We start from the raw sequence: 12455 nt of genomic DNA, 5'->3' as shown, positions 1-12455 counted from the left end.
CCAGGCTAAGTGAAATAAGCAAATCCCCCAAATCCAAAGGCCAAATGTTCTCTACAATATGCAGATGTTAACTCACAATAAGGGATGGAGGGAGAATAGAAGTTCATTGGATGAGACAAAGGGGAATGAAGGGAAGGGAGAGGGATGGGAATGGGAAATACAGTGGAATGAATGGGACAGAACACATGACCAGGGAAACTCCACATCATGTCCAACCACAAGAATGGGAAGTTAGACTCCATGTATGTATAAAAGAATAGCCCTGGACTTTTCAAAGTATTTGGTGCACAGTATTTGGACTAGGACACCTTAATGTGGATAGGGGTCTGTCTCACTTTAGGATTTCTTTACAGGTTGTTAGGTGATAAAATCATATTGCTTGAATCCATTGCCTTAGGTGGTCAGAATGTTCATTGCCTGGCTTTCAGTGCCTTGTTTACGGATGCAAGTGGGCAGGAGAGGTATATTTGTTAATTTCAGTAGCAATAATGTTACTTAAAATAATGCATGAGACAATGGGAATTAGGAGGGAGAGTGTTTGGATTTTTGGGGGGAAGGGTTAAGTGGGGAAGGACAAAATTTGTCAATTTAGGGCACAATGCCAAGTATAGATTATTTTTTTCCTTTCTTTACCAGAAACATGAGTTACAACAAACTCTCTGAGATTGACCCTGCTGGCTTTGAGGACTTGCCAAATCAACAGGAAGTGTGAGTGCTTTCCCTAAATTTCTGTTTGGTTGGTAGAGGGGTGGAGAGATCTTGGAGAAAATCCTTTCATTTTGCAGCATTCCTTACTCTCCGAGATGGGCAGTGTAAGCCCGTGCGAAGGGGTATTTGCATCATTATGCCTTTACTGACAAATGACAGTACAGTTGTCTGTGGTCAACCACAGTCTGAAAATATCAAATGGAAAATTTCAGAAATAAACAATTCATAAGTTCTAAATTGACATAAATTATTATGAGTAGTGTGCTGAAATCTTGTGCTCCTCTGCATGGTTCATGATTTACCCCTTTTCCCATTGTATCCATGCTGTATATCCTACCTTCCCATTTGTCACTCGGTAGTCATCTCACTTTTCAGGTTGACTGTCATGGTACTACAAGTGCTTGAGTTCAAGTAATTCTTATGTACCTAATAATGGCCCCAAAGCCTGGCTGTGGTTTTTTTTAAAGTTGAACAAAAATTAAAATTGGGGCATTTTCTCTGACATCATCTGGGCTTCTACTTAACACTTCTTTGAGCACCTTTTCTATGCCAGGCACTGTCCTGGGTGCTGGAGGGACAGGATTGAATAAGACATGAAAATGGGGAAGGTGGGGTGCTTGACTCTGGCATAGAAATTTTGAGGGCACCCCAAACTCAGCAATCAAGGTAATGGCTATTTTCATGCAATGCTTTAAGAAAAAATCAATAATCCCCCTTCCTCAAATATCTACGAGGAGCAAAACATAAAAACTTTGAACTGAGGCAGAATCAGTAGTACTGATCATTTTCCTATTGCCCAAAACTCCAGCATGGCTTGACATAGCACTGTTGCTGACCCTGTCTGGATTTAAACTTTTTTGATATTTTGTTCATAATGGAATTTACTTTGCATTATGTTTTTTCCTCCTTACTAGAAATGAACCCTGGGGAGCTTAACCCCTGAGCCCCATCCCCAGCTCTCTTTTATAGTTTATTTAGAGTCAGGGTCTCACTTAGATGCTTAGGGCCTCTCTCAGTTGCTGAGGCTGGCTTTAAACTCGTGATCCTCCTGCCTCAGTCTCCCAACCCCGCCATCACTTTGACATTTTTTAAAAAAGAAACATTATTTTAACACATTCTTTGTGGATGCTTCAGACGGTGCTCTCAGCATTGATCTTGCTAGCTCCCTAGTTCTTATTCCTTGCTCACACAGGCTTTCAACTTCCATTGAGTTTGGCTCTCTTGACCACTAACCTCTAGTTTCCTTGTTTTAAGAGTGGAATCCCCCCACCCCCAGCACTGCCTTCCTGAGTGGGCCTTATAAAACCGAGGTCATCAATTACAGACACAGTAGGGTGAAGTGGGGGTGGAAACCCTCGTTTTAGTGGCAAGTAGAACTGGATTTTGACATTTGAGTTCTGGTTCTGCCCCTTGGGGTTCTCGTTTTGAGTCTGTGTCCCTGGACAAGTGACAGCTCCTCAGTGTTTCCTTTGCCTCCTCTGTGCCATCGACACAGTGACACACGATCAGTATCATTGTAGTTATTAACTGAAGATGATGCTCTGGCCCTGGCTATGGCAAAGTCTTACTGAGTATCATTTCTCTTTTGCTACTTTTGGAACTGGGCAGCCCTGGCTGAGTGCTAGTTTATAAACACATTTTTGGAGACTGACAGGTTGAACTTTTTACCTACTGTGATTGCCTTCTCTCCCTGGTGCCACTCCCTGGACTCTCTGGAGATGGTGCCTGGAGCAGCAGAACTCCTCACTGAAAGCCTGTGGGGCTTTTCCTGCAGGAATTCTGATACTCCTGGAGATTGAAAGAGGTGTCAGGATGAGTGGTAGGAGATGGGAAAGGATGTGGAAGAAAAGACAAAACAAACCAAAAAAAGAAAAAAAAAACCCCTCAAGGATCACAGTTGATACCCTGTTGCATCAGAATTAGCTGGGCCTGAGTGTTTCCCAGGGGACAGCCAGTTTTTCCAAACCCCAAGGAGTGTCAGAGCCAGGGCTGGCAAAGGAGCATGGGGTGGCTCAGCAGCAGTTTAATTTTGGAGGCCCTTGAACCACATAATACTGTGGGTTGGTTAGAGGGAGAAATCCATTTGGAGGCTCTTGGAGGATGGGGGCACTTAGACAGCTGCTTTGAAGCCACATGGTCTGCACTGCCCACAGCCCTGAGGGCTCACCAGGGAGGGCCTCAGTGCTGGACACTGAGGCTCTTCTATAATAGGAAGGCTATTTATACAGTCCTCCATGAAAACAGTGCTCAACTCACATTACTGCTGCCTGGCTGAAACTTCTTGCTATGGATACCCCTATGTGCTCACCAGAGCCACTGACCTAAAATGTTCTGAGGGGCAAGGAAGCCTAGCCTGTGTCTGCTATTAGGTATTTATGGCTCGCTGTCCTGCCAGCATCTAAGGCTGCTGCCCGCTGCCTCCCCACGTGCATGCGCATGCATGAGGAGAGCACATGGTGGTTGTATGTTGGGCGCAGGTGGGGTAGGGGTTGCTCTGAGGCACTGTTTTTGGCTGTGAATCACTACCACCTGCTAGGCATTTCCCACATATCTGTATCCTAAACCTTTATGTTTCATTATTTCAGCTGTAACCTGCCCAGACCCTATAAGGTTGGCACTTGTATTATTTTCATTGATTGAAAAGCGAAACAAAGGTACTGCAAGTTTTGAGGAGGAGGAGATCTGACTTTAAAATATAAGCTGGCTGGGCTCAGTGGCTCATGCCTGTCATCCCAGCAGCTCCAGAGGCTGAGGCAGGAGGATCGCAAGTTCAAAGCCAGCCTCAGAAACTTAGCAAGACCCTAAGCAACTCAGAAAAACCCTGTCTCTAAATAAAATAGAAAAAGGATTGGTGATGTGGCTCAGTCGTTCAGTGTAGTTGTTCTAGTACTAGGTTCAATCCCTAGTACTAGAAAGAAAAGAAAGAAATAAAAGAGAAAGAAAACTCCCAAACCAAACAAAAACAAACAAAAAAAAATGCAAGCTGTGTAATCACATTGAAAAAATTCTTTTTCTGCCACTCTGTCTCAGTTTCTTCTTTTGGGGTGGGATGATAATTCTTATTTTCCTGAAAGGGTTGGCTTGCCATTTAGGGTTGCAACAGACTCTGGCACTTGGTCCATGTTCACCCTGATTATTGTATGCACTTGTTAAAGTGACCACAGCCAGTCCTCACCATGTCAATGGGTTTAATGGCCATGGATTCGACAAATTTCTGATTGAAAATATTGGGGAAAAATTACATATACAAACTTTTTTCTCCTAGTAGTTATTCCCTAAAAATACAATGTAACAACTATTTCCATAGCCTTTATGAAATGTTAGATAACATTCAGAGTATCCTAGAGGTGATTTAAAGTATATATGAGAAGATGCATAGGATTTATACAAATACTGCTACAGTTTTCTATAAAGGTCTTGGGCATATTTTGGTGGAGGGGGTTTTCTACGATTAACCCCACAGATACCAAGAGAGAGCTATATATTCTTTGTATTTATACAAAAATAATTTTAGAAATTATGTATCATGAAGTCTTGCTAAAGCAATTATTTAGTATGCATTATTCTCCAGTAGCTAAAGCATAACCTCAGTTATTAATTCTCTTGAAATCATGTACCTGTGTGCTCCTGATGGCTTTCTCCCTCTTAAGAAACAAAACCAAGCTGATGTGGTGATTCAAACCTGTAATCCCAACTGCCCCAGAGGCTCAGGCAGGAGGATGGCAAGATTAAGGCCATCCTAGGCAATTTAGGAAACCCTGTCTCAAAATAAGCTAAAAACAGAAGAACCAGGGGCTTTGGCTCAGTGGTAAAGCACTTGCCTAGCACAAATGAGGCCCTGGGTTCATAAGGCCCTGGGTTCATTTATTTAGTACCATAAATAAATAAATAGATTAATAAGTAAGGGGGGGAAAAAAGAAGGGAAACCAAAGTTCCAGCCCTCCTCCTGACTCTATTATTAGTAGTTGGATCTGTATCTCTAGTTGGAAGCAATTGTAACAACCATTCTGCCTACCAAGAACAAATTGGCGAAATAAACCAGTAAATTTTAAACAACAAAAAAATTTTTTTAAACCACTCATACCAGCAGAGGACTACTCTGCAGCTGGCTGAAAGACTTGTGAAGACCTCCTCAAGATATATTACTGAGGGGAAAAGAGAAGTACAGAACAGCCCACAAGATAGAAGCATTTGTGTAAAATAAAAACACATGCACATCTCTCATAGCCTGCAGCAGGAGGTTCCCCTTGGAGGTAGGCCAGGAGACTGAAAGATATGGGAACTTTATTTTTCACTGTATACTCCATGTATTCTTTTTTGAAATGGTTTGAAATCTTTACTGTGTGCCTCTATCAGCTCTTCAATCAATAAGTCTGGCAAGAAAAAAAAATGCTATAACCCCAGGATACTCCTTGGGTGGGTTTTATATTGTTGGATAAAAGGCCAAACTTTATTAAGATAATAAATGATGATGTACTGTGAAATGTACTTTGTAACATTTAAATGTAACTTTTCCCTTGAACTGAGCTAAGTGAGTGTAAGTTTGGAGAGAAAACTCAGGGACCCACAAGTCCCCTCTGACCTTAAGAATTGAGTGGGTCAGGTTTTGTCCAGGTTCTGCCTTGGGGTCAGGCGACTCTCGCAGCCCCCACTGACCTAACTTACACCTCCTTCCAGCTCCTGGGTTGGGCCGTGATTCATTGTCTGATACATTTGAGGCACTTCTTGGTCCTGAATCATCAGGAAAAGTTTTATAGAAGCCAGATATCTCAGCAAGAATTTTAGGGCCTTTGATGAAAATCAGCTTCATTTGTAGGCTGGAGGGAAGAAGTTAAGGTTAGGGGATGGGGTGTGAGACTGCATAGCCCTAGATAGTAAAAAGATTGCATCTGATACCCTCCTTAATCCCGAAAGTTTCTAACTTCATGGAGACGGCTAAAAATCCCTTTGAGGGAAAATGTCTTTTCCCTCAAAGCTCCGGCTGTGTCCTATTTTTGATCAGTCTCTATTTCAGTCTGGCAAGAAGCTCTCAGAGTCTCAAAGCTGAGTTTTGCCTCTGTGGCCTCTGGAGGATCTCATTCTCCTTTCAATAGGAGATGGATAGAGCAATCGGAGAGTGAGCCAGTGCTCAGTGGAGCAAGTAGACTTGCATTGCACCAGCAATTTCTTTCTTTTCTTTTTTTTTAAGTAGAAATGATCCCAAAATAAGCAATCTGTTCAGTTCCCCTCCTCTGAGCTCAACTGTCTTGTTCCTACATTGGGTGGCCCTGTTGAGATTAGAGCCTGCTATTTCTGACCCAGCCTGTAGACTTGGGGATACTCATCTAGATGGATGCCCCATTAATTGGTAGCCCTGCCCCCACTGTCCCTGCGTACTCTACATATAGCAGTTCTGTCAAGATGGGAAATGTCATCACACCCTTTTTCCATGTTCCTTTATTTCTGTGAAATTGGGGTGGAGTGATTTGTCTTATGTATATTAGGTGGCCTGAGACAAGGCTCATTAGCCCGAGATTTTACATACTCAGTTTTAGGTTCAAATTCAAATCAATGCAGAAAAACGACTTCAATGTTACCTAAGGTATTAGGAGCTTTCTGGCCAGCTCCATGCTTGTTGGCTTGTTTGCTCCTTGCTCTTCTCTGATTTGAGGTCACTGTTCATCTCTTGGCCATGTTCCCCTGGCCGGTTATTTAAACTGACTTGGGAAATGAGTGTCATATAGGAAACAGCAGTAGTACCTGGAACCTAACACAAAGTTGTTGTGATGATTACTTTACATAATTCATACAGGGGTTTCGCTACAATCATAAAGAAACAAGCTGGGCGTGGTGATGCATGCCTGTCATCCCAGCAGCTCAGGAGGCTGAGGCAGGAGGATTGCAAGTTCAAAGCCAGCCTCAGCAATTTAGCAAGGCCCTAAGCAACTCAGAGAGACCCTGTCTCTAAATAAAATACAAAAAAGGCCTGGGGATGAGTCTCAGTGGTCGAGTGCCCCTGGGGAGATAATGATAGTATAACAGAGGATAGTAGATAAGAACCCAGACTCTGGGGCCAGATTTCTTGAGCCACTGCTATTTTCTGCTAGTGATGTTGGTCCAATTATTTAATACCTCATATTTCAATGGAAACATTCCTGGTACCCACTTCTAGGGTCCAAAAGATGAGTCCATAGGCTGAAAACCTCTTAGAGCTCATCTGGTAGATAGTAAGCCTTTGGTTAAGTTATCTGCTACTCTTCTTATTACCTCCTCTTCTGTTTTAGAGTCAATCTCTAGGAGAAACCTTGGTGGTAGCAGGCTCCTGAGCTGAGCTTTTCTTGCTCAGGTAAAAACGGAGGGTGTCCTCTCGTGAAAGGTGTGTTCATAGGTACTGTGAAGTTTTCCTGGTCATGATTAAGACTGATGGAGAGTTTTCAGTACCACAGTGAGAAATGGATCTTGAAGCAGAGTTGGGAGAGATAAAAGGTAGAAGAGAAACCATCTGCTTCAGGGGGCCGTCAGATAACATACTGTTAAAGTAATTAATTGCCTATTTCAACACACAAACAAGGATTTGCCACATGATACAGATCTGCTTTCTCTCTGCCAGATGCTTCAGTCATGAAGTTATTGAAACAGGCATTCTGTTTCCTACGGCCCAGTAATTGTCAAGCCTCATCCCTAACCGGGTTTGGCACTGAAGAAAGCAAATGGGATAATTCAAGGCCTTTCTTTCTGTCTTTCTTCTTCACTTCTGCTATTCATATCTGTAAAAGATGGCAGAAAACCAGATTATTCTGTTCAGACAAATGTGGGTTCTCGACTCGTATGAATACAGCTGTCATGCCAGTGGCCTGTCTTCAGAGAGTGCCCTGTGTGTAAGATGTACCTCCCTTAAAAAATCGAGAACAAGATAATCCAGTTTTATTCCCTTGACTTTGCATCTCAAGTACAATTTCTTTCCAGCTTGTCACCCAGCAGAATGCCTGGACACTGCTTTGCCTTCCTGAGGTTTCTTGGGCTCACATTGCAAGTCTGATTTTTGGATTCTCTTCCCAGATTTGTAAATACATGTCTATGTAAGGAGGCCAGATTGTACAGCCTCTGGGGGCAGACAAGGCAAGCTGTGTCCATGGGCTTTCCCTTTCATTAAGAGTTATCAATAGTGGAAAGAGAGATTTAGAACCTTCCAGCAGGAAGGGAACTTGGAGAGCACATCCTGTCTGCAGAGGGTTTTCACAATGTCTGTATGCAGAAAACATGTGTATATGTTTGTTTTCCTGGAAGACCATCCAGAGAATTCATCAGAGTCCAGGGAAGCTGGAACCTCAAATGGATGAGCATCTCTGAGTCCATCCCTTTTGTTATTTCATAGTGAAGGCATTGAAATAATCGGTCCCATATGTCACCAGCACCTCAGAACCCCACAGGAGTGAGCCACTGGGCTGCAGCTTTCTGTTCCTGCATGTTGCCCTGTGGTTCAGGCAGAGCACTGAGCAACCAGGAGGGGACAGTCTTTCCTCCCCAGATCCGTTCCTGACTGATTGAGCCAACCAGAATGGACTTGGGGCCGCACTTGACCTGAACCTGTATCTGGGCCTATTCTCCCTACTCAATGTCTGTAAGTTTTTATTTCTTTTCTGAACTTGATGTTAGTGTTAATTTCATACCAGGGGTGTGAGGAATAGTTAGGCTTTGTGACTTTGTAGAACTTCTTTCTCTTTTAAAACTCACTTGTGGATTCTTTTATTTCACACCTCCTGTGGTGAATGCAGCAGGGGGTTTCTATTTATCTATCTGTCATCTATCTATCTATCTATCTATTTTTTGGTAGCTGGATTGAACCCAGGGTACTTAACCACTGAGCCACATCCCCAGACCTTTTTATATTTTATTTAGAGCCAGGGCCTCACTAAGTTGCTTAGGGCCTCACTAAGTTGCTGAGGCTGGCTTTGAACTCACGATCCTCCTGCCTCAGCCTCCCAAGCTGCTGGGATGACAGGTCTGCACCACCACGCCTGGCTCATGGTGGTTTTGATTGGCCTTGTATATTTGTGTTTCTAAACCCTTAACTTAAGTGCTCCATATGATCTATTCCCTCTTGCTTTTGTTACAGGTACCTCCATAATAATGAGCTGATAGCCATACCGTCCCTGAGTGCTGCCTCTCCACACGTGGTTTCTCTCTTTCTGTGAGTAGTGCCATCTGGGGGCTCTGGGCCATGGTGGGGCCGTGGCATTGGCTTTCTGACACTGGTGAACTTGTGGTGAACAGGAGAACTTGTGGTGGCGTGCTTGCTCACTGGTGAAGAATGACCTTCAACACAGAAAATGCCTTGTTTGCTGTTCTGGGGTTTTGCTGAATCAAAAGCTGGAGGTTTTGCCCCCCACACCCCTTTTTTTCTGGCAGTGCTGGGGATGGAACCTCAGGCATCACACATGCTAGCTAGGCATGTACCCTACCATTGAGCCACTTGACTTGTCTCCCATTTGGGGGACACTAGGACTTTTCTACTTGCTCTCTGACCCATGAAGTTGCAGCTCAGGTGAATAAACTGGAATTAAAGGAAGCTGTGTGAATTATAAGATAGCAGGCTCAGCTCTGTGCCAGTGAATTTGGGACTGAGACTCAGTTTACTTTTAGGGCTCTAATATATATACACATATACATACATATAATATGTATGTATATGTGTGTGTATATATATATGTATATGTGTGTGTATATATATATAATAATAAAGTGCCCCCTGGCCTCAGAAATCAGCAGAAAAAGAGGAATTCATTGTCATGGTCAATCATAGACTGAATTGAAATCTGGGTGTTCTTACAGAGGGAACCAACAAGTACATAAAAGGTTTTAACCAAAAAAACACAGCGAGGAAGCCCCGGGTTGTGATCATTTGAGCCGTTTGCCTTTGCTGGGGACGAGGCACCTAGCCTGGCCCTACTCCTGCAGCCTGATAGGTCTTCCTAGCTGGGAGTCCAGCCATGTGCTCCACCAGATTTTTTTGGCAGCTTCCCGAGCAGAGCACCCCCTTCCTACTGAATTTCCTTCCCTTCCCTGTCCAGCCCTGTGCATTTTTACTTTATCTTGATTTTGCTGGTTTTATAATTAATTTGCTCACCTGCGTGCGTCCTTTTCTCTGAAACCCTGGAACTCAACAGGCTGAGCAGGGGGATTCGGCAGGAAGGCACTATTAATAAGATCTCGGGTTAGTGTGTCGATCTTGGATTTTGGCTGGCTGCGGGCCCTGTGTTCAGGGAGCAGCCTTGTGAAACATGCTCTGGAGCTAAACCCTTTCAAGGCTGCTGAGGGTTCTTCAGGAAAGCCTGGGGAGGGGCTGGGTGGTGGCTCACCCTAACCTGGACAGTTGACGTCATCTCTGAATGTCATAAAAGAAAAATGTAATTCTGACATTTTTCTTTGGAGGGGAGGGATACTGGGTATTGAACCAGAGAGAGAGAGAGAAAGAGAGAAGAAGAGAGAGAAAAGAGAAGAGAGAGAAAAGAGAAGGGAAGGGATAAGGGAAGTGAAAAGGGAAGGGGGAAGGGAAGGGGGAAGGGGAAGGGGGAAGTGAAGGGAAAAGGGAAGGGGGCAGGGAAAAGGGAAGGGAAAAGGGAAGGGGGAAGGGAAGGGGGAAGGGAAGGGGGAAGGGAAGGGAAGGGAAAAGGGAAGGGGGAAGGGAAAGAAAGGGAAAAGGGAAGGGGGAAAAGGGAAGAGAAGGGAAAAGGGAAGGGGAAAGGAAAGGGAAGGGGGAAGGGAAGGGGGAAGGGAAAGGAAGGGAGAAGGGAAGGGGAAAGGGAAAGGAGAGGGGAAGGGGGAGGGGAAGGGAAGGGAGAAGGGAAGGGGAAAGGGAAGGGAGAGGGGAAGGGGGAGGGGAAGGGAAGGGAGAAGGGAAGGGGGAGGGGAAGGGAAGGGGGAAGGGAAGGGGGAAGGGAAGGGAGAGGGGAAGGGGGAGGGGAAGGGAAGGGAGAAGGGAAGGGGGAGGGGAAGGGGGAAGGGAAGAGAAGGGCGAAGGGAAGGGAAGGGGGAAGGGAAGGGGGAAGGGGAAGGGAAGGGGGAAGGGAAGGGGGAAGGGGAAGGGAAGGGGGAAGGGAAGGGGGAAGGGGAAGGGAAGGGGGAAGGGAAGGGGGAAGGGAAAGGAGAGGGGAAGGGGGAGGGGAAGGGAAGGGAGAAGGGAAGGGGGAGGGGAAGGGGGAAGGGAAGAGAAGGGGGAAGGGAAGGGAAGGGGGAAGAGAAGGGGGAAGGGGAAGGGAAGGGGGAAGGGAAGGGGAAGGGGAAGGGGAAGGGGAAGGGGAAGGGAAAGGGCTCCCTTCTCACTCCGATTCAGTTTTGGAGAATGCAGGTTAGCATTGGCAACCTCTCTGGCCTGAAGTTAGTCTCCATCTGACTTGGGCAGTGATTTCTCTGAGACAACAGAAATGGAAGGGTCTTTATTTTCATCTTTTTGGAGGTTTTCAGACTGGATGCCTGGACCGAGTGTCTGCAGACAGTTAGGTTATCAGCGTGACCTCTGGGGAGCAGGAGTCTAGATGATTTTGCGGTCACCCTGCATGCATTTCTGGGTTTCCTTTGTGGTCTATGTGAAGGATGGAGGAGAGAACAACAGAGTCTGATTAGAGAGTGGATGAGAGTCACTTTGTAGCCAAAGGACATCTTTCCCATTCTGACCCAACAAGGCTTTTAGCATCTCCATCCATGAAGCGGTGACCATTGATCAGCTTAGAAGAACATGTATTCCTGATAGGTACTGTTGCCTTGCAGAAATTTAGAATTAAAATGTGTCCCATGTTCTGTGAGTATTTATTAGGTGTCTCCTGTGCCCCGTGAAGTTGTGTCCCAGAGGCTGTTCCAAGGTGATGTGGGAGCAATGACACATTGTCTGAAAATGTGCTAATAGTTACAAACTTCATTTTTGCTTGCTTGTGGCAGTAGGGATTGAACGCAGGGCCTTTCACATATTAGGCAAGTGCCATACCACTGAGCTGTACTCTGACATCTAAGAGTCCTTAGTCCCTCAGTATTTTATCCCGCCCCCACTTTTGGTACCAGCGATGGAACCCAGGAGAGCTCACCACTGAGCCACATCCCCAGCCCTATTTTGTATTTTATTTAGAGACAGGGTCTCCCTGAGTTTTTTAAAGCCTCGCTAAGTTGCTGAGGCTGGCTTTGAACTCACAATTCTCCTGCCTCAGCCTCCTGAGCTGCTGGGATTATAGGCATGTGCCACCCTGTTTATTTCCCTTTTTTGAGTAGGTGGAGGATCAGAAAAGTAAGCAAAATATGCTTACTGTGAGCCATGTGAGTTCGAGGAGACAACTTTGTTTCGACAAGTTTATAGGCTAATGCAGAAAGGAGAAGTGGAGACCTGGTGTGTATCCTTCTCTGCCTCCGATGCAGGTGTGACCTGGGACAAGTTCCTTTTTTTCTTTTTTGTTGAATCAGGCGGCAATTTCTTGGGTGACCCAGAAGTCAAAGGCAGGGGCAATGTCACTGAAGACATGGTTGGTCTGTCTGTCCAGTAGCTGCTCTTGGTACTTTGTGTATTTCAGCAGAAATAGCAGATTTGTCTCCCATTTGGACAGACACCTGTCATCCTAGACTTGGCCTCTGGAGCTGAGTTCTTCATCTTGGTCACACTTCCCTGAGTTCTCAGACTCCAGTTTCCTTCTTTGCTGGATGTCACCCTTGGAAGGGTCTCCTGGGAAGAGGTTTTTGTTTTGTGCCTGACTTTAGTATCAAGGCTTTGAGAGACAGAGAGATAG

At 45.1% G+C, this 12455-nt stretch overlaps 1 protein-coding gene across 1 annotated transcript in view; it reads left to right on the top strand.

The window, feature by feature from the left end:
* The first annotated feature begins 598 nt into the window (after nucleotides 1-598).
* The window catches only part of LOC144374101 (leucine-rich repeats and immunoglobulin-like domains protein 1), a 53480-nt gene continuing 41623 nt past the window's right edge, over nucleotides 599-12455 (top strand). Inside the window, 2 exon segments of the mRNA XM_078037047.1 lie at nucleotides 599-708; nucleotides 8804-8878. Of these exon segments, the coding sequence (XP_077893173.1) occupies nucleotides 599-708; nucleotides 8804-8878 (185 nt within the window).

The sequence above is a fragment of the Ictidomys tridecemlineatus genome, unplaced genomic scaffold, assembly GCF_052094955.1.
Source record: "Ictidomys tridecemlineatus isolate mIctTri1 unplaced genomic scaffold, mIctTri1.hap1 Scaffold_58, whole genome shotgun sequence".
Lineage (NCBI taxonomy): Eukaryota > Metazoa > Chordata > Mammalia > Rodentia > Sciuridae > Ictidomys > Ictidomys tridecemlineatus.
The sequence above is the reverse complement of the archived record's forward strand: the minus strand, read 5'-3'. Positions and strand labels throughout refer to the sequence as shown.